This window comes from Notothenia rossii (genome assembly GCF_949606895.1).
Source record: "Notothenia rossii genome assembly, chromosome: 3".
Classification (NCBI taxonomy): domain Eukaryota; kingdom Metazoa; phylum Chordata; class Actinopteri; order Perciformes; family Nototheniidae; genus Notothenia; species Notothenia rossii.
Genome location: NC_136901.1, coordinates 8293990 through 8314479, shown reverse-complemented (window position 1 = coordinate 8314479; position 20490 = coordinate 8293990). Strand labels below are relative to the sequence as shown.

Sequence of the window (20490 nt, the reverse complement as noted above, 5' to 3'; positions counted from 1 at the left end):
TCCGTCATCTATTCATTAAATAGCTGCTGACCAGTTTATTTTGATAAATTCTACCCCTCTATCTACACAGCTTTCCACTTTCCACAACAATACCGCACTCATTTTTTATTTATCACATTACATTACATTACATGTGACTTGTTAGACGCTTTTACCCAAAGCGACTTACATACTCAATACTGTGGGCAATCCCCACAGGAGCAATTTGGGGTGAAGTGTCTTGCCCAAGGACACAACGATATGCTGACTGCAGTGGGGTTTGAACCTGTGCTCCCCTGATCCCGAACACCAACGCACTGCCCACTATTTATTCTAAGTACGCTACTTTGCAATAGTATACAGTACTTGGTTTTTCGTATATCCAGATTTCATTTACATATGTTCTATATCTTATCGTATAATATATATGTTTTTTATATTTAATTTTTGTTTTGTTTGTTTTTCTTACTTTGTAATCCTCTTTAACTGTGTTTTATGTATGCACCATGTACATCAAGGGCAAATTCCTCGCATGTCAAGACCATAGAGGTTTAAACCCACTTGGCAAATAACCTGTTTTTGATTTTGACAAATATCCTAGTTAGGAATTAACGACAGGCATCCTTGCGACCCCCTCATCTGTTGGGGTCCTGATTGTAAAATACGCGGAAGCGGCAGGCGGAAGTAGGCTCGACGGAAGCGGTTCGGTCTGTCAAGGGAGAAAAAAAATTAGCAGAATTTGACACAAAGCGGTTAATCCCACCTAAAAGCACCGATCTTCCCCCTTTCCTCGCACCGGTGTCCGCCGCCATGATCCTGTTAGAGATCAATAACCGCATTATAGAGGAGACGCTGTCGCTGAAGTTTGACGGCGCGTCCAACGGGTAAGAAATCATTGTTACACCTGACTAGCATTGAGCTAACGACAGCTAGCTTCCCCTTTAGCTTTCTGACGAAGATGAAGCTGCTTTTAATGAAGCACAGCGGTGTTCGGATGCAGCTTCGCACAAGTCAGCTAATTGGTCGCATTTGTTGTGAAAATTACCGAAATATAACACCGTGAATGATCTGGCTGATAGTCCGTGACTGGGTTGCCTAAAGCTGGGGTGTGTCTGCTGACCACGGGCAGTGTTGTGACACCATTTGTAACCCCTATCATAATTTGTTATCTCCCCTGGCTGCTCTCCCAGAATCCCTGGGTGTAAAATATAGAATATATTTTATTATTATGCAACTAATTACCCTACAAATGTTAAATTAAACGTTTTACGAGGTTGCATATCATTAACAGTAGCTAGCAGACCGCAGTGTGTGTGGTTAATCTTCGTTAATAATGGACTGCTGGATATCCTGATGTCAAACCACAACATTAAACATGACAACAACGCAGCGCTGGAAATGTGAAATGAAAGTTGGTTGATTCTATTAAATTAAGTCTTATCTGATTGACCCGTTAGCGGCTACATGTTAGCTAACCATCGCCCCTCTGCAACTTCCGCATTCCTGTAGTCAAGCTGAGTCTCGTCTGAGCTGCTGCTGCTCCTTCCAGTTTGGACAAGCTGCTGCAGAAACCCCTCAGTAAATGTTAAAATGTACAACTTAACTGAGAGTCCCCTTGATAGTGTTCTGCTGGTTTAAGAAAAGATGGTTTTGTTAATGTGATTCATTAAGACATCCATGTTAAAATGAAATCAGAGCATGAAGAAATGTGACTAACTGTCATTGTTTTTGTGAAAGATGTTGCATCCAGGGCTGCTACAACTATGTTCATAACCGATTATTTATTTTCTCAATTGAATAGCTACTTCGATACAATAAAATATCCCAAATTATGGATGCAAAAGTGAAAATGTCATATTCATGTAACAAATAGGCTTACCATACTTACATATATACATATATATCCTTGACCCCTGAATTAAATCAAAATCATATAATGGCAGACTTTATGATACCTGCAAATATTGTATTACTATTTTATGAATATTGTTTACACACCAAGTCGCTTTAGTGTCTAAAATGTCAGAAAGTATTTAAAGTATGCTGATTATACCTTTCTAAATCATGTAAGGCCTTAAAAAGGCAAGCAATTCCTCACAATTGAGAAGCTAGAAGTTATTTGTGATTGCTATCTGCACAACTTTTTAAAGTGTCATTTGTTGATATTCTGAGGGATCATTTTGACAGAGATTGCATGTACAGTAATATGTACATTCCTCCTTATGCCTCATCCTTTTTTTCTCTCCTTGCAGCACCAAGCCAGAGGGCCTCGATGTGACATTTGCAGGTGAGGTTATGTCTTATCTCTCTCAAAATATTTTCTGTTTAGCTGTGCTGTCACTGCAGTCATTATGCAAATCAACCCCGTTGCACACACTCAGTCCTGCCAGTAATCGCTGCTAGATGACACTAAATGTCAAATCACTCATGTTGAATTGACTGAAATAATCTTAAATACAGGAATGCCTTGAGGTTACTAATTAAGTTGTTAAAAATCGAGCCAAGATGCCATAAAGATAGGGGTTAGGAGGTTTTTCTTTCATTATCCACCTGCTGTATTTGAATGTTTTTCTCCGCTGCAGACTTCGATGGCGTCCTGTACCACATCTCCAACCCCAACGGGGAGAAGACCAAAGTGATGGTCAGCATCTCCCTGAAGTTCTACAAGGAGCTGCAGGAGCATGGGGCTGACGAGGTATGACATGTGGGAGCTACACAAATAAACCCCCTGCAAAATATTCCATGTGCATGTCCAGAGTTGCTTTCATAATATACATTTGATTATTAAGATCATTTCTACTGTCACCACCATGCAAGCTGCTGCAACACTTAAATAGGCAAACGTGCTGATGAGCTTGATTTCTGTCTGATTTGGTGTGAAAATGAGTATTAAAAAGTCAGAATGAGGTCATGATTGCTATCTGCACACACACACACCTCTGCACAGAGGCTCTGTTGCCATGTAAGGAAGAAAGCAGCCGCGGAGGCTTCTGGTAGAAACAGGAAGTGAGTGTGTGTGACTCACCCCAGCCGAGGAAATGCTGACTGTGAGCAGCAGCCTCCGCCGCTGTGTGTGTGTGTGTGTGTGTGTGTGTTGGCTGCCGTCCAGAGACTTCCTCCTTGTTCCCTAAAACTGTAGAGCAGAGGGATAAAAGAATCAGATTCAGTTATTCAGACTGTAGTCCGGAAATGTTGAGTACCATAAAAGTTTTAGGTTAGAAATGTATAGTACGGTTCCCCAGCATATAGAAACTGCTGGATGCTAACTTGCATATGTTGAGCAATTTGCACAATTAGGACAAAATGCATTGATTTAGAATGAATTCCCATTATAGCTAGGGATGTTCCGATCGATCGGCCGCCGATCGTGATTGGCCGATATTGACTATCGGCTGATTGATCGGTGCTCTCTATAAAGGCCGATCAGGAGAGCCGATCAAATTACGTAAAATGATGGGCTCAGAACAGTCTCATAATACACACATGCACACAGAAGGATTCACACTTGTATTTCCAGATCCACACTTGTGTTTTTCAATGCAAACACAAATGTGTTCCGTTTCATATACATGTAAATAAAAACATTTAAAAATCCAAACGCAGAAAAAAGTTTTAACATATGTATTTTTGATCCACACATATTTGTTTTCGATTTAAATCACCTGAACCTGCAAACACAAACCGCTTTCTGTGCATGGATCGCTGTGCATTCGTGTGTGGGTTTTTTGAGACTCCCCTGACGCTCACCCGATTCGTACTTGTAATTTCTCTCATCTATAGCCAATCAGATGTCTCCTCCAGTCTAAGCCAATCACATGAGCGCATCCCCACGAGGGTATGATTTCTTGCGTTCATGACACTTCATATAAGCCTTTTGCACAGTCTGGTCAGCTCGCTAAACAGAGGGCGGAGCTTCAGTTGATCATGCAGAGCTGCATGTCTCCGTCAGACTCAGCAGCTGATCTGATCTCTCTCTCTCTATGCTTCACTCGCGTTTATGTCCATATCGATCAGATCCAGCTCTCCTGATCGGCCTTTATAGAGAGCACCGATCAAACTATTCAGAGTGAATATCGGCCGATAATGACCGGCGGGGCTCCCCCCCGTTGACAGTTCACTGTCTAGCACTGGCTTCGTAGTGAATAATATAAAGGCTTGTATTTGCGTGCATTTCCTGTTCGTAAAGTGGCAATGTACTGAGAGTGGAGGTGTCCTGAGATTAGCGCCTGCAGGCAGGCTCCATGGACCTGTCAGCTCCGGACTGCGCAAAATGCGTACATGAAGCACTACGTCATGAACGCAAGAAATCTACCCTCGTGGGGGCGCGCTCATGTGATTGGCTTAGAATTGAGGAGACATCTGATTGGCTATAGATAGAAAAAATTACAAGTACGAATCGGCTGACTGTCAGAGGAGTCTCAAAAAACCCACACACGAATGCACAGCGATGCGTGCACAGAAAGCGGTTTGTGTTTGCAGGTTCAGAGGTTTTAAACGGATACAAATATGTGTGGATCAAAAATACCTATGTAAAACTTTTTTCTGTATTTGGATTTTATTTACATTTATATGAAACGGAACACATTTGTGTGTGCATTGAAAAAACACAAGTGTGGATCCTTTTGCGAATCATGAAATACAAGTGTGAATCCTTCTATGTGCATGTGTGTATTATGAGACTGTTCTGAGCCCATATCAAATACATGACACTTTTCTCTGTGCAAGACAAGCTCGGCAAAATGGCTTCACCAGTCTGACAGTATTTGAAGGTGTCCAAAAAAGACAATAAAATAGCGGTATGCAACGTGTGTGAAGCATACCTAATTATAGCCTATGTGGTTTGGCCTATTTGGACAATTTTGGAGTGGTTCTGGGGGTTATCGAGTCAATTTCTGATATTTTCAGTATCAAACATGGCACTTTTCCCCACAAAATGCCACTATTTGTACTCCTGGTAATTTTGATTAAGTTTGGGTCTATTGGAAGATTTAGGCGACTCTGGATCATTTAGATTGGACAGATTGCTTATTTATTTGAAAAAGATTTTGTCCGCAGTAGAGATAATAATGTTCATCTTGTGCTCTCTATATCCAATGTTTGCAACACTACTCACGGTAATCAAAATCAGCCCACCAAGAGTACAAATATAGCCACTTTCTGTTTCTGGTTAGAACTGAGCTGAACGAAAATGAGGAAGAATACTTTACTCTATTCCATTATTGCCCATAGCGAAGATATAACATTTGCATATTACTGCAAAGTCTTTTTCGCTGCATTCCTCAGCGACGGGTATCCATTAGAGGGGCCCCTCTTTTTAAAGTACATACCTCCCCTCCTCCTACAGTGTAAAGCTTTTGTTGGTCAGACAATTTGTTTCTATCTCTGCTTTTTATTGACATATCTGCAATTATCTTACCCTTTCTCTTTTCCAGCATCAAAGGATCATCACCTTGCAAAATCAATCCAATTTTCAAAAGCTTGTACCGTCCCGTTGTGCTTTATTTAGTCAAACGCAGCCTAATATTTAGCCTTTCAAATATTTATCCTGGTTTTCTTTTGCTGTGTTGTCATGTTTTCGGGTGAACTACTTCAAATAAGTGTCGTTTGTTAATTACAGCTGCTCAAGAGGATCTATGGAGACTTCCTGGTTTCAACAGAGGATGGTAAGTTCTCACAAATATACTGCTAACATTAGATCAGTTTTAAAATCACCACATGGTTTCTCTGTTCCTCATTTCTATAACATCTTTTCAAAGTAGTTGTTAGCTTGTTCCTCTCTCAAAAAAAAGTGCCAGATTTTGTACAATCTCTACTAAGTGTCGCTCCGTTCCCTCCCCAGGCTACAACGTGTCCCTGCTCTACGACCTGGATGCGCTACCAGCCAATAAAGAGGAGGTGATCCACCAGGCGGGGATGCTGAAGAGGAACTGCTTCGCCTCCGTGTTCGAGAAGTACTTCAAGTTTCAGGAAGAGGGCAAGGAGGGCGAGGAGAGGGCCGTGGTCCACTACAGAGACGACGAGTCCATGTACGTGGGAGCTTTTCAGTTTCAGAGGCCTAACAGAAACCGTGACGTTTCCCTAGACCTCACCAATACTTTTGTTGCCTTAATTAAACTAAATGGTTCTTTATATAGCGCTTTATCCAGTCTTTACACCCCCGTAAAGGGCTTTACATATACAGCTGTCACCCATTCACACAGAAGTCATGGAGGAATTGAGCTCTATTCATTTTTTTTTAAACCATTTCTTTCTCTCAGGTATCTGGAGGCTAAGAAAGACAGAGTGACGGTGGTGTTCAGCACGGTGTTCAAAGACGACGACGACGTCATCATCGGCAAAGTCTTCATGCAGGTGTGTGAGGCCACGTGCATATAACAGTGTTCTCTTTTTTTATATCTCTTGTTTAATATTAAAGTTTAAAAACATATATTTGTAAATGTGCCCCCTGTAGGAATTCAAAGAGGGTCGGAGAGCCAGCCACACGGCCCCCCAGGTGCTGTTCAGCCACCGGGAGCCCCCGCTGGAGCTGAAGGACACGGACGCCGCTGTCGGGGACAACATCGGATACATCACCTTCGGTCAGTGCGCGTCAAACATCAGCTGGAGCTCTTGTAACTGATCTACCTGTCATGTACTGACGCTCTGCTTCAATGTTCACAGTCCTGTTCCCTCGTCACACCAATGCCAATGCCAGAGACAACACCATCAACCTCATCCACACCTTCAGGGACTACCTGCACTACCACATAAAGTGCTCCAAGGTCAGTGTCACCTCACCACAACAGAAACATGCTACAGTATTTTTATCTTTATCTAAATCATCACTGAACACTTAAAAACAAGATATGGAGACTTCTCAACTGTAACACCTAATTAAAGCCATTCCTCGCATGACAGGGGATTGTTTTCGGCTCTTGAGTTATTCTTTAAACGCCGGCAGCCGGAGCCTTACTTGATGGATTAATGAGTAGTTGAAGCATTGGCTGATTACACCCTTGTAAAAACACATGCTATTGTCTCCACATGTCCTCCGCAGGCCTACATCCACACACGCATGAGGGCCAAGACGTCAGAGTTCCTCAAGGTGCTGAACCGCGCTCGTCCCGACGCCGAGAAGAAGGAGATGAAGACCATGTCGTGAGTAGTCCCCCACCTCTCGATTCTACACTATTCCTCAGATTAAAAGGCAGAAGGAAAAACAAGATCACAACCGACATTCTGGCTAGTTTTGACAGATTTCTCATCGACATGAATTAGTGGTTTTCTTTTATGCCATTTGAGGATTTTCCTACAGACTTATGAATTATTCAATGTGTTACAGCCTCCTCTCGCACTGTTCAGATCCTAAATAAGGACTTGTAATGCTATTTAATTATTTCAGAAGAGAACAATACATTCAGCTCTGAGACACTATCATTGCATTATTTTCTGTGTGTTTCTGAGGTGTGTCCGTGTTTTTGAAGTGAGTCAGAAAGGAATTTTTACAGCTTGACATATTCAGTTTTTTTAGCCCCTTATCTCTGAAATAATTGGGAAGTATGAAGTGCTTATACACAGAGAGTCTTTGTTCTGTAGTTAATGTGCAACTGGAAGAAGAGAACCCCCCAGTAGACGCTTTTATCGTGAGTTTCGAAGAGCGAGAAAGACTTCACATGAAATCTGAGTTTGTACAGTGTCGGATTAGATGTTCTCTGGAAAATAGAAATGAATCACATGTTTGATTTAGAAAACGTTGGTAGAACTTCCTGTAGGGAATTGATTACAACAAGAAAAACGTGTCTGCTTGTGTGATTGTCGCCTTTCCGTGGTATTTATCGTGTATTTGTTTTGCTTTTCAGTGGAAAGACGTTCTCCCGCTGAGGCCGGCCCACCCCCCCACCAGAGAAATCCAAACCCCTGTGGACACGCCCAGACGTGCTACACTGAGACTCAAACGCCACATCGGACAGGACCACGGGACGCCTCCAAATGTCCCCGCCCAGCCTCCGTACATGTCCCGTCTTTTCTTTTTTTTTTATGAATAATAATGTTGGCCCTGCTTAGGGAGAGCCTCGGCTCGAGATAAATGGAAAAGGGTATTCCTTGCTTTGCGTAGTTAAAGAGAATTATTAGTCCTATATAAATATATATGAAAAAAAATGAAATTTTTGATACGATATCTTTTACTCCATTTGGTACTCTAGCTTGCCCCTCACCATGCAGTATCCACGCATCGGATGATTTCAACCCCCCCTCTCCTCCTCTCAATGCTTCATGTCGTCTGTACCATTGTCATTTGAAAAAAATACAAATAAATCACTCTTACAAAAAAGCATCTCTGGCAGAAGACATTTTGTTATTCTTTCACAACCTCTTTGGTTCTCTGTCCTCCTATGTCCTCTGACAATATTACAAGTTTAAGAAATAATAACTACTACAATTTTGAGCATTAACTGGGCTGTACACTGGAAATGCTCAAAGTCTTTCAAAACTATTTTCAAAATACTTTTGTCACCAACATTTGGGCAATTTTCTCTAGTAAATAATGACTTGTTTCAAATGCAAGTCAATCTGTTCACTAGGAGTACCATACATAGGCTTTAAGTGTGCAGTTTTTGCATTCATACTACTAAATAGAATTTAAAGTTATATTTAACATCTGTCTAAATCATAATTTATACAAAAGTATTCCTGCTTGAGAAACATTGCAAGTAAATGTATAAACGTTGGTTTCAAGGTCTTTATAAAGTGGTTTTCAAATATATCGTATTACAATATATTCCTTAGATTTCTAGTTTACTGTAAGGTTTTTGACAAGATATTTCTTGAGAATTTAAAAACGAAATAATGCCTAAAGGTGCCAATGAAATATAATCCATTGTTTTGCAGTGACATTTCTGCACTCTTTCAAGTCATCATTTGTTCAACCCAAAAGTCGCCCTGCTTGAGAAACAATGCTCTTTGTGAATAATTCAAGTATAGTGTATGAAGGTAAATGAAAATTAAAAAAGGAAACAATAGCCACACATTTCATGTATCAAAAGAGAGGAAATAAAACAAGGCTGGGCTTTTTATTTTCAAATCATTTATTGAGTGACAAACTTTAAGTAGCTTCACAGGTTTATAGTGTTAACTCAGGCTTTGGTCTTTTCACCCTCACCCTATTTTTCTTCCTTGGGCTTCTCATCTTTATTCTCGTCAGAGGAGGAAGAGGAAGACGAAGAATCTCTCTTATTTTTTTCAGAGGTTTTTTTCTTTTGGCTTGGACGCTTTTATCGTGAGTTTCGAAGAGGGAGAAAGACTTCACATGAAATCTGAGTTTGTACAGTGTCGGATTAGATGTTCTCTGGAAAATAGAAATGAATCACAAGTTGGTTGATTTAGAAAATGTTGGTAAAACTTCCTGTTTGACTATAAAACAACACAAACCTTTAAAACTGGTGTCTATTTGTGTGATTGACTCCTTTCCGTGGTATTTATCGTGTTTGTTTTGCTTTTCAGTGGAAAGACGTTCTGCCGCTGAGGTCGGCCCACCAGAGAAATCCAAACCCCTGTGGACACGCCCAGACGCGCTACACGCCTCAAACGCCACATCGGACAGGGCCACAGGACGCCTCCAAATGTCCCCGCCCAGCCTCCGTACATGTCCCGTCTTTTTCGGCCCTGCTTAGGGAGGGTTATGGCTAGAAAGGATCCGTCTCTAGTGTAAATATGACGTCACGTTTTCGTTGTAATCGGATCTTGATACGATATCTTTTACTCCATTTGGTACTCTTGCTTGCCCCTCAACCCCCTCACCACGCAGTATCCACGCATCGGATGATTTCAACCCCACCTCTCCTCCTCTCTGTGCTTCATGTCGTCTGTACCCATTGTCATTTGAAAAAAATACAAATAAATCACTCTTACAAAAAAACATCTCTGGCAGAAGACATTTTGTTATTCTTTCACAACCTCTTTGGTTCTCTGTCCTCCTATGTCCTCGGCCAATATTACAAGTTTAACTACAATTTTGAGCATTAACTGGGCTGTACACTGGAAATGCTCAAAGTCTTTCAAAACTATTTTCAAAATACTTTTGACACCAACATTTGGGTACTTTTTCTCTAGTAAATAATGACTTGTTTCAAATGCAAGTCAATCTATTCACTAGGAGTACCATACATAGGCTATAAGTGTGCAGTTTTTGCATTCATACTACTAAATAGAATTTAAAGTTATATTTAACATCTGTCTAAATCATAATTTATACAAAAGTATTCCTGCTTGAGAAACATTGCAAGTATTTTTTATAAACGTTGGTTTCAAGGTCTTTATAAAGTGGTTTTCAAATATATCGTATTAATATATTCCTTAGATTTCTAGTTTGAATGTTTACTGTAAGGTTTTTGACAAGATCATGATATTTCTTGAGAATTTAAAAACGAAATAATGCCTAAATGGTGCCAATCAAATATATTCCATTGTTTTACAGTGACATTTCTGCACTCTTTCAATAGTCATCATTTGTTCAACCCAAACTAGACTTGTCTAAATCATGTTTTATGCAAAAATCGCCCCGCTTGAGAAACAATGCTCTTTGTGAATAATTCAAGTATATTGTATGAAGGTAAATACAAATTATAAAAGGAAACAATAGCCACACATTTCATGTATCAAAAGAGAGGAAATAAAACAAGGCTGGGCGTTTTATTTTCAAACCATTTATTGAGTGACAAACTTTAAGTAGCTTCACAGGTTTATAGTGTTATAACTCAGGCTTTGGTCTTTTCACCCTCACCCTCTTTTTCTTCCTTGGGCTACTCATCTTTATTCTCGTCAGAGGAGGAAGACGAAGAGGAAGAATCTCTCTTATTTTTTTCAGAGGTTTTTTTCTTTTGGCTTGGAGCAATAGGAGCGGCTTCATTGTTAACGACGTTCTTCTTGATGAGATCTCCCCCCAAAACATCGAGGGGGTCAACTGCTGTGGGGGGAGTGGACTGGTTAGCGGGGGAGCTTTTCTTGCTCTTGGGGGTGTCTTTTTTCACCACTTCCTGCTGCTGGGCCACCTTCTCTTCAGGCTTTTGCTTCTCTGGAAATGAAAAATACATCAGTCAGGTGATCCTTCACCAAAAACATGGGACAGAGAAATTCAAATTGGATTGGATTTAGTTGTGTCGTGTTCAAATCTTGCATGCAGTTACAGGATGCAGTTAAGTGACTCAGCTTTAAAGGAAACATGCCTATTTGCTTTCTGCTGCAGAGAGGTGAGAATCTGGAAGTGTTACCTACATCCTCATATTTCTTTTATCAGGAACACAAATAAGCATGTTTGTCAAAACTACTCCTTCAAGAAGTGACGTGAGGGTTAGATCTCAAGTTGAACTTTGCATGCTTTAACTGAATACAAAGTGTGTAAACAATATGGCCTTATTATCCACGTATATAGTGAAAAATGTCATCAACAATATTGTTTACAACATATCAAATCTACACACTGGCGCTGGAGTTTTAGTGATTTGATTTTTTTCTCCAGGCTCGATCCAGAACTTACCGCTTTGCAGCGCATCTTCTAAAGCAAACTCCAAGCTGTCGAGGAAGAGGAGGATAAGTATGCCAACGTGCAGGTACACCATGCTTTTGTGTGTGTTTATGCTATCAAGTTAAAACTTTCAGATGTATTTACTGGTTTTATTTCTAAGAAAATAGAGGTAGGTGGTTGGCTTAGTAACAAAATAGAACCCGGTAAACCCTTGATGATACCTGTCTACACTAAGCAGAACATAACATGCTCTGAAGAGGTCATGATTGGTTGATTGAAAGCCAGGCTGCAGCTTTTATAATATAAGTTTCCCCTGGAGACCGTTCCCAACCAGATGATTTTATTTGAGCCCGTCTAACTCTGTGACATCACACGATCATCAGGAAGAGTTCCTCACCCTGCAGGGTCGGCTGTAATGCCATGAATCAGCCTCTCGTAGTTATCCATCTCCGCCTCCAGCTTCATCTTCACACACAGCAGGTCCTTGTTGTGCCTCACGATGCGCTCCACCTCGGCCCTCAGCTCCTTCAGCTCGTCCTCCAGATCCAGGATGACCTTGTTGAGAGGGGCCAGATGCTGGCCGTTCTCAAATTTGGTGAGGGCAACGGCCTCCTCCAGATGACGGATCTGAAACAAAGTGACATGGTTTTGATACCTTTTTTGGGCCTCAAATCCTAAACTGAATATCCAAGTGTCAAATCCTGAATAGAATAGTTCACTGGGATCTTCTTTTGTTTGTTTAGTTATGTAAGAGCAGATCCCTGTGTCAGAGGAACAGTGTTTGTCAGGTTCAGGATGTACAGTGTAATGACAGGCCAGTGAGGAATGCTTGTGAAAAGGATAGGTGCACTATATAGAAACCCCTAGTTACCATTCCTGTTGTGGCAAAGGGAAGATTTTCTAAATGTTTTTGAAGTATTGCTTTAAATGGTTTGAGGAATTTGGCATCATCTGTTTGACTGATCCCTTGCTAAAGCTGCAGAGTGATCGTGAGTCTTGTGTGTGGTTACCTTGCTGTGTCCTCCCTGGAGCTTGATCTCTAGAGACTGTTTCTGTTTGAGCAGTTCTCTGAGCTCGGACTTCCCAGAGTTCGGTTCCTCGTTGTTTTGTGCCTCCACCACCTTGATGGTCTCAAACTGGAGGAAGGAAAATGAGACAGTAATGATGAGATCAACAGAGGATTAGAGAAAGATACATTAAAGAGGTTATATGGCAGGTTACGTACCTTGTTTTGGTACCAGTCCTCCGTTTCCTTCAGGTTCTTCTCTGCTAGTTTATCATACTGGACGCGGATGTTGTTAACCATCTCAGCCAGGTTGGAGTCCTGGGACTCGATTTCCACTGTCACCTCGGAGTCTTTGATCTTCTCACGCAGGGCACACACCTCCTACAAGAGCCACAGTCACAAGTTACACTCAGTTTTCCATAATGAAATGTTGTTATTTGATCTTGAAGTGTGTGTTTCCTCACCTCTTTGTGTTCCTTCTCGAGGCGGTCGAGCTCTTCCTTCACCAGGTCGATCTCTTTCTGGGTCTGTATGCGGTTCAGCCCGGTGTCCTCGATGATCTTCTTCAGATCCTCCAGGTCATTCTCCAGTTCCCTCTTTCCATTCTTCTCATCCTTCAGCCTGCACACGGGGAGAGGAAGTTCACACAGACACACTGACCAATCAGGATTATTGGATATCAAATCAATCTAGCACTAAACTCACTTGTTCTTGAAGTCATCATTAGCCAGTTTGGTGTTGTCAATCTGGAGCAGCAGCTTGGCATTGTCGATGGAGATTTCCTTGATCTATGGAGATAAATGCATGATATATATTACAAGTAATATTGTTATAATGAAAAAGACTGTATTTAATTTAATATTATTTTACAAAGAAATGAGGTAAGGAATACACCTGAAGACTAACCTGCTTCTTGAGGATGTCCAGTGGCTTCTCCACCTCATCCCAGTTGCGGCCCTCAGGTGTTTTCCTCTTGGCCAAAATCGCATCAATCTGCTTCTCCATGTCGCCGTTCTCCTGCTCCAGCTGCCTCACCAGGCCCAGGTACCCAGACAGACGGTCGTTCAGACCCCGCAGAGTCTTCTTGTCGTCCGCGGGGACAACAGGCACGGCCGGAGCGAGGGGGGCTGCAGGGGCCGGAGCCGAGTCTCTCTCCGTGTCGTTGCGCAGCACATTGCGCAACCCCTCCAGACTCGCCACGGACACCCTGGAGCCCCTTCCCCCGGCTCCACCGAACATACTGGCTGAGGTGTTTGAAGGCATGACTTCTGAGAGATAGCTGACAGCGACGGTGCGTTTCAGGCTAAAGATTCAGATTTTGGATGTGATGGAGACAGGTGGGTTTTATACCTGTTTTTTACGCGTAAATCCGCCCCCAGCGATGCCATTGGCTCCCGGTGCCAGCACCACTCCTGGATTAACTGGTTTACACTCAAAGTTTTTCATGTCGACTTTGTTATTTTTCTCACTGTAACTGTGCACTTGGCCTCTCTGGATTGGACGCAAGCAGTGTTTTTGGGATGGGATGGGTGGTCCTTGTTCACCTTAAAAGCAGGTGATCCTGAGGACTGCAGGTATCCTCACAGCTCACCTGATCTTCCTCTGAGTGTCATCTCCCTCTTACCGGCAGCAATATGTCTAAGACGAGAGATTACAGCAGCCAGTCCTATACTCCCGGGAGCAAGCCGACCAAAAGCACCGCGAGCAACAAGATCGACACGTCGGGCAAATCCAGAGAGAAGGATGACATGGTGGGACTCAACGACAAGTTTGTCAGGCTGATCGAAAAGGTATGTCAATTATAATTGTTTTATTATTATTTAATAATACAACTAATAATAATAATGACTTTTATTATTTGTATTTATTTTACAGCTCAAATAATTATAGGCCTAGCTTTTGTATTTTACGCTTTCAAAGACACATGTTAACTGAATAAAAGGCTGAAAATACAACATTTGTTTAGTTTAAACTATATTTTAATACCGAAATGATACGATCATACGGCATATAATATACGCCAAATTAGTTTAATCTTATTAATCATGTTTTTTTTAAATCCTATTTTTAATGCATTTGGGCTTCTTTTTTTTCAAAGAGAAAGTAATTCTTTTTTGCGTTTTGTATCCATCGTACACTCTTTTAAATACAACACAACTTCGATATCATTCATACAAGCAAATCTATATACAGTACAAGTTAAAAAAAACAAAAACTTTGTAGAGTATGTAATATTATCTAAGACCTGTTTCTCTGTCTGCTGCTATTATTTCTGTAACCTGAGGCCATGAAAAGTGCCTCCTTTTACAAGCGTCTCTGCATGTAAAGTTAGAGGTAAATGTAGGACGCCCCCTTGTGGACAATTAGATAACGTTAAGACTGGTCTGTCAACACACTGTAACTTGAGTACTCATACACTTGACATTTAACGTTACGTTTCAATACATAATGACTATACATACGTGGCACATACCTGTTCCCCTTAACTTTATGTTGTGATGCCCCAGCTTGTCATTGATGTGTAAATACTGAATACATTTTAATACTTTTATATTAAATATAGATTTACAGTATATTACAATTGTGCAAAGTAGCTGTTGTCCAATTGTTCTGTTTTGTTTGCCTCTTTGAAACAACATATTAAGAGTTTTCCTTATACATTGGACCGAAAAACAAGAGGCATACAATGACCCCTACTTGGTCTGTCTCTGTCTTAGAAAAAGAACTTGGAGGATCAGAACAAAAAGCTTAACGCAAAACTGAAGATCCTCATGGAGAAGGAGGACTACGATGGAAAAATTAACGTAATCGTCAAGCAGTTGGAAAACGAGATGGAGCAGCAGATCGAGAACTTGCTCAACGACCAAGAAAAACTGAAGGCTGAGCTGCTCATGAACCAGGAAGATGTTGACGACACCAAGAAGAGGTCAGCGGGGTCAAACTAAATCTGAATATGTCCATTGGTCCTGAATTATGTCTAAACACAAGGACACATACAAGCTGTCCTGATGTATGTATGAATCTTCATGCTATATTTCTGTTTGTTTCAGTTATGAAGTTGAGTTTGTAAAAAAAGTTGATCTGGAGAACGAGTTTATCATCAAGAAAAAGGTACAGTGTGGAACCTTTTAGAAAGATTATAGTTAATACTCTGCTATATTCACAATTTCCCAAAGTTTGATTTACAGAGTCAACAAATGTCAATATTTAATCAAAAAATATGTGTTTAACAGGAAGTAGATGAGGGCCACTTGGATGCAGTGGATCTGGCTTTGGAGCTGGAAGACCTGATGGGAAAACTGGACTTCCTCAGGATTGGCTATGATGAGGTAATACTATTTGTCTTTAATTGCACATAAAATGAGTGAGTTTTAAATAAATAACCTTGTTGTACCCATGTCTGCTTCCTGCAGGAGATCAAGGAGATGGAGTCACAGGTCCAGAACGAGTCAGTGGTCTTACGCGAAAACAGCAAACGATCCCTGGATATGGACGAAATCATTAATGGTGTCAAGAATCAGTATGCAGATCTGGCCTCCCGTGGCAGGGACGAAGCAGAGCAGTGGAATCAGAAAAAGGTGAGGAAAATGACAACAAGTAGGCCTACATAGCCAGTACGTATTATTGTCACAACATTTTTACCTGGAATGGTTCAATGCAGTGGCGGCCGGCCCATATTAAAAAAATATATATATATTTAAAAAAAATATATATTTTTTTTTAATAAACAAGGTAAATATTATATAATTGGTATCAGTAAAATGTATAATCTACAATAAAGTCTGGTTTACGATGTCTAAAGTTACCGATAAGTCACAGGTTTCCTGCCTGGCCTTGCCCGTGTATCCTTACCCTCTCTCGTCTGGGCGCTATGCACTGCGCCCAGACAAGAGTGCAACAAGTGCAGCAGAAGCCAACTGTTGCTATCTTTAAACTATACCGCCAAAACATAATTTCAGCCAATCAGCGTCGTCAAATCTGATGGTCACAGGGCGCCTACGTCAGCGCTCGGTTCAGTCTGTGAGTTGTTTGGACTCGTATCCAAGGAGATAAAACAGGAAGCTGTCATTCACTCTGGAAGCTATCATTAGCAGCTAATGAAAACTCAGTTTTTGACATAAAAATGGAATTATGGATTATCAATACTTTTTTCAAAGTGACAGACACATTGGATGAACCTATGGATTAACCTTCAGCCGCGTTTTTCTCGTTTTTGATCAGAATAACAGCAAAAGGTGAGCATATCTCCGTGTTTTGCTACCTAAAGCTACGTCGTGTGAGGTCTGTATTTGCTTCCCCTGTCGCGAGTTCTGATCGCTCAGTGATGATATTTATATTTCTAGAATCTGTGGAATCTCAGCTTGTTAGCTAAGCATGTTTGTGCATATCCGATAAGTATATTGATTGATTTATACCTAGAGTGCGTTAGCATTTTTTCGCTCAGGGCTCATTTAGAAGCTTCTTGTGAGACTTGTGTTTTGTTTCGGTAAACATGGTTCACATCATCTGGCTGAGTTTCTTCCTGTTAAATGAGCAGGACACATGCATAGTTTATTACATTTTAAGAAGCCCTGAGATACAGTTTCGTGAGAAAAAAAACGGGGGGGGGGGAAGCCCCTTAACAGGTTAAATGGGAATTAAATCATTTAAAGTAATTTTGAGTGTTCCCAAAGCCCCCGTGTTCTGCAGTTTGTGTGGGCCTACTGTACTGTTGCACAGTTTATGCTGTAGAAACTATGTCCAGGACAAGGTGTTTGGAAGATTCATAGCTAACCACACTGAAGATTATGGAGGTATTGATCAGTCTTCTCATATTTTTAAGCCTCAATTTGTCCTCCCCCCCCTCTAACATCACCAGAAGTCATAATTTAAGGGGTCTTTTCTCAATTTTTTTTTATCAGGGCAATGTACTTTCTTCCTCTCTTTAGATGGATGTGCTGGTCCTAAATGCAGGAGAGCGTGAGCAGGACGTGCGTGATTTAAGGAGGGATATCGCTGACCTGGTGCGCATCATCCAGAGGCTCAACGGGGACCTGGAGGCTCTCATAAGAAAGGTTGTGATCACAAGCACTCTTGGAGGTTTTATCGCACATCTAGACTAGCCTCTGATTTTCTGTTTGACCGTGTTTCTATGTTAGGAAGAGTCCCTGAAGAGCCATATCACTGAGTTGAAGCAAGATGGCAACGCAAACTTAAAGAAGGCTCGGGTTGACATTGCCAATCTGGAGGAGGCCTCTAGGCGGGTCAAACAGGACTTGGCGGGACAGATCCGAGAACACCAAGAGCTGATGAACCTTAAGCTGGCTCTGGACATCGAGATCGCCACCTACCGCAAGCTGCTGGAGGGCGAGGAGCAGAGGCACGTGAGATCATGTTTGTTATCAAATATACCACAATGCATTATTTATTGCATTAACAACTCTTTCTGTTTTTGTTCCGTCTCTCTGCAGAATGAGTAACCTCATGCGACGCCCAGGTGAGAAATATGTTGTTGCTTCTACACCACTGAATCCTTCGGTATAACAGAAAGCAATGCAGAAAATGTGCACCAAAAAAAAGTGGAGGTTGCCAAATTTATGCTCTGATAGATTCAAGATTTGTTTTCAACTAAAATACAACCTCCCTTTTGCTTAGATTTCTAAAAAAACAAACCAACCAATCGAAGTCCTTACTTGCACGCAGACGTTCACCTGCCATCGAAGAAACACCTTCCAGAGAAACCACGAGCCCCAGAACTATCCGAGGTCCCGAGAGAAAGTGCTATCCCGGCCTCGAAGAAGCGCCTGCTGATCCAGGTGGAGGTGAAGTCCGGAATAGTGGTGTCCGAAATCTCCCATTACTCTGAAGATTGATCAGGACTGTCCACCACACCTCTGTCCGTAAAATGTGAATCAAAGAAATTTAAATCACTGTGAACTTCTCTTTAAATCCAATACTTTATCTTTACGCTCTGTGTGCAAAAGCTTCTTGGCAGATTGATCGTTTTTTCCTAGAATCCGTGCTTGTTTGAGATGGTTTGTTTATGTCCATGTGGCAGTGTTTAAAAAAAAAATTCTTATCTTTGTTCGCCTTTGCAAAGGTTGTTTTTGTGTATTTGTCAGCTTTATTCAGTTGTTTCTCTCCTAACTTTGTGAGCAATAATAAGATTGTGTATTCGTGATAACGAAACGCTGAAAAAAGTGTTCTGATACATTTAACACTAAAATAAAGAACAGGTGAATAAAGTAGTGTTTCTGTTCTGTTTGTCCACAATATTGGGAAGAATATTCATTAAGATGATCCGGAGTAGAACTGGATGCTTAAAATGCCTTTTGAAAATCTGAAGGCATTACAGAGTTTACTTTTAGGCTGACTTGCACTATAATACAATTAATAAATAAAGTGCCATGAACAATACATCTGCTCTCTTTCCTTTTAAGTAACATGAATATATTGTCAGACATTTTGGAAAATACATTTGTTATCTTGCCAAGAGTAAGATGAGAAGATTGATATCACACAAGTAGCCTAAATATGTAGCTGGAGCCAAGAGCTTGTTAGCTTAGCTTAGTATACATATTGAAAAGAGTTGAAATCCCTCTTTCCAGGCTAAGCTATAGCTAACGTGATTTTCACCCTCGGAAAAATGTTCTACCCTATCTGAATCCAGACATAGTTTGGGAACAGTGTGTTTGTTTGTCAGTTGCTTTCCACCTGATACAGATAGCGTCAGTCAAACAGAGCCGGACCCGGACAGTCTCATCCGGTTCTCCTCGTTCTTCCTGACACACGAGTAGGCTACACAATATTCCGATGTGGAAAGCCTACTGGAACATAGTTTAAGCAAATCAGGATATACAAAAGACATACAGTCTGTGTGCCCTGACCTCTTCATGATATCCCATCTCTCCTAATGTCCCGTAGCACTTCAGACTGTGTGCTTTATAATTTGATTAAAGTCTGCTTCAGCTCGTCTATTTCCACCCACATACTGTGCCGTATGTACACATTTTAAACTAGACTTTAATTAGGGAAACAAAAAGCATGTATTGCATGTTTAATCAAGTCTCAAATAAAAATCTAATTTCCCTTGCATGGATTTTTACAACAAATACAGTTTCCGCTCATCAAACAGTATTTAAAAGCAGCTTTTACAGGTATTTAACCTTCCTGTAACAGTTTATCTAAATATAGCAGAAACTAATTTGCAACTGTAACATGCACACATGGTTTACGCCCAGGGCCGGCCCTGACCAAGATTTTAGCTGGCGCCCCCCCACCACAAATGCAGACACTCACTATGACTCGCGCATGCATGCACGTGCACGGATGTGGCGTGACCACCAAAACAGAAAGATATGGACACAAGATGTGTGCAAATTTATTTAGTATCCTATCCATTTGAACATGATGTAAATGGGGGAGGGGGGATTTTTTATTAATTTATATTGAAGTTAAAAGCATCAATCTGGTGCACTTTGAGAGCAACATTAAGAGATCTATGGATACATCTCTCAACACCCATATGAAACTGAACTGCAACAGATTTACTTTGTCTTTATGGAATTTTTACAAATCACTCTCCTTTTAAACTGTATTCTTGTTTATTAATAACTTTTTTGTACTGTCATATAGTATTTTATACTATAAGAGAATAGATGAAAATCTATTCTCTTATTGTTTTATAACTATAATGATCATATCAAGGTGTGCCTTTACCTCACTGAGCTGAGGTTATCAGAGTCTCTCAGTCTTTCAGGAGAGAGCTCTCTAAAGCTCTCCCCCCCACGGCCGCTTACACAGTAAATTCCAAAGCTGTATAAGTTTTTTGGGAGTTTGATTTATTTTAAATTAAAACAAATACAAAATTCAAACCTATAATTGCACACTAAAACCATTATTTACAAAAAATAACTATTTCACATAAACCTCTGTTTTTACTGGGGCTGGGGCACTTCAACTTGATTTTTTTTGGGGGTGGCGGGGGGGGGGGGGGGGTTGTGCCATAGTTTATGGACGCTGTACG

The 20490-nt window shown here is 41.0% G+C and overlaps 3 protein-coding genes across 5 annotated transcripts; 2 read left to right on the top strand and 1 right to left on the bottom strand.

The window, feature by feature from the left end:
- Window positions 1–646: 646 nt before the first annotated feature.
- On the top strand, window positions 647–8293 carry arpc2 (actin related protein 2/3 complex, subunit 2). Its single transcript, XM_079670708.1, has 10 exons — window positions 647–863; window positions 2232–2266; window positions 2562–2674; window positions 5597–5642; window positions 5819–6005; window positions 6237–6330; window positions 6431–6557; window positions 6640–6740; window positions 7016–7116; window positions 7818–8293. Exons 1-10 carry the CDS (start codon window positions 790–792, stop codon window positions 7837–7839), a joined length of 900 nt encoding a protein of 299 aa, XP_079526834.1. The 5' UTR covers window positions 647–789; the 3' UTR covers window positions 7840–8293.
- Window positions 8294–10581: 2288 nt separating this feature from the next.
- LOC307033241 (keratin, type I cytoskeletal 18-like) lies at window positions 10582–13760 on the bottom strand. Of its 2 annotated transcripts, XM_079671639.1 has the most exons (8): window positions 13392–13760; window positions 13191–13273; window positions 12950–13106; window positions 12705–12866; window positions 12490–12615; window positions 11877–12106; window positions 11492–11526; window positions 10582–11029 (listed from the first exon to the last, which is right to left on the bottom strand). In XM_079671639.1, the coding sequence occupies exons 1-8, from the start codon at window positions 13746–13748 to the stop codon at window positions 10758–10760; spliced, it is 1422 nt and encodes a 473-aa protein (XP_079527765.1). In that variant the 5' UTR covers window positions 13749–13760; the 3' UTR covers window positions 10582–10757. The 2 variants fall into 2 exon arrangements, with proteins under 2 accessions (XP_079527765.1, XP_079527766.1); XM_079671640.1 differs by lacking the exon at window positions 11492–11526 and having other exon boundaries at window positions 10874–11029.
- Window positions 13761–13783: 23 nt separating this feature from the next.
- On the top strand, window positions 13784–18709 carry LOC307033242 (intermediate filament protein ON3-like). Of its 2 annotated transcripts, none has more exons than XM_079671641.1 (9): window positions 13784–14275; window positions 15203–15411; window positions 15536–15596; window positions 15719–15814; window positions 15899–16063; window positions 17414–17539; window positions 17624–17844; window positions 17936–17961; window positions 18168–18709. In XM_079671641.1, exons 1-9 carry the CDS (start codon window positions 14120–14122, stop codon window positions 18335–18337), a joined length of 1230 nt encoding a protein of 409 aa, XP_079527767.1. In that variant the 5' UTR covers window positions 13784–14119; the 3' UTR covers window positions 18338–18709. The 2 variants fall into 2 exon arrangements, with proteins under 2 accessions (XP_079527767.1, XP_079527768.1); XM_079671642.1 differs by having other exon boundaries at window positions 18120–18310.
- Window positions 18710–20490: the final 1781 nt, after the last annotated feature.

Coding starts and splice junctions, on each gene's coding strand:
- LOC307033241 (XM_079671639.1), bottom strand. CDS start 13,748: ATGCCTTCAAACACCTCAGCCAGTATGTTCGGTGGAGCCGGGGGAAGG. Junction 12,107..12,489: donor TCCAGGGAGGACACAGCAAG/GTAACCACACAC, acceptor ACTTTGTTTCAG/ATCCGTCATCTGGAGGAGGC. Junction 11,527..11,876: donor ATTACAGCCGACCCTGCAGG/GTGAGGAACTCT, acceptor CTTCCTCGACAG/CTTGGAGTTTGCTTTAGAAG.
- arpc2 (XM_079670708.1), top strand. CDS start 790: ATGATCCTGTTAGAGATCAATAACCGCATTATAGAGGAGACGCTGTCG. Junction 6,006..6,236: donor TACAGAGACGACGAGTCCAT/GTACGTGGGAGC, acceptor TCTTTCTCTCAG/GTATCTGGAGGCTAAGAAAG. Junction 6,331..6,430: donor TCGGCAAAGTCTTCATGCAG/GTGTGTGAGGCC, acceptor TGCCCCCTGTAG/GAATTCAAAGAGGGTCGGAG.
- LOC307033242 (XM_079671641.1), top strand. CDS start 14,120: ATGTCTAAGACGAGAGATTACAGCAGCCAGTCCTATACTCCCGGGAGC. Junction 14,276..15,202: donor TTGTCAGGCTGATCGAAAAG/GTATGTCAATTA, acceptor TCTCTGTCTTAG/AAAAAGAACTTGGAGGATCA. Junction 17,540..17,623: donor TGGAGGCTCTCATAAGAAAG/GTTGTGATCACA, acceptor TTTCTATGTTAG/GAAGAGTCCCTGAAGAGCCA.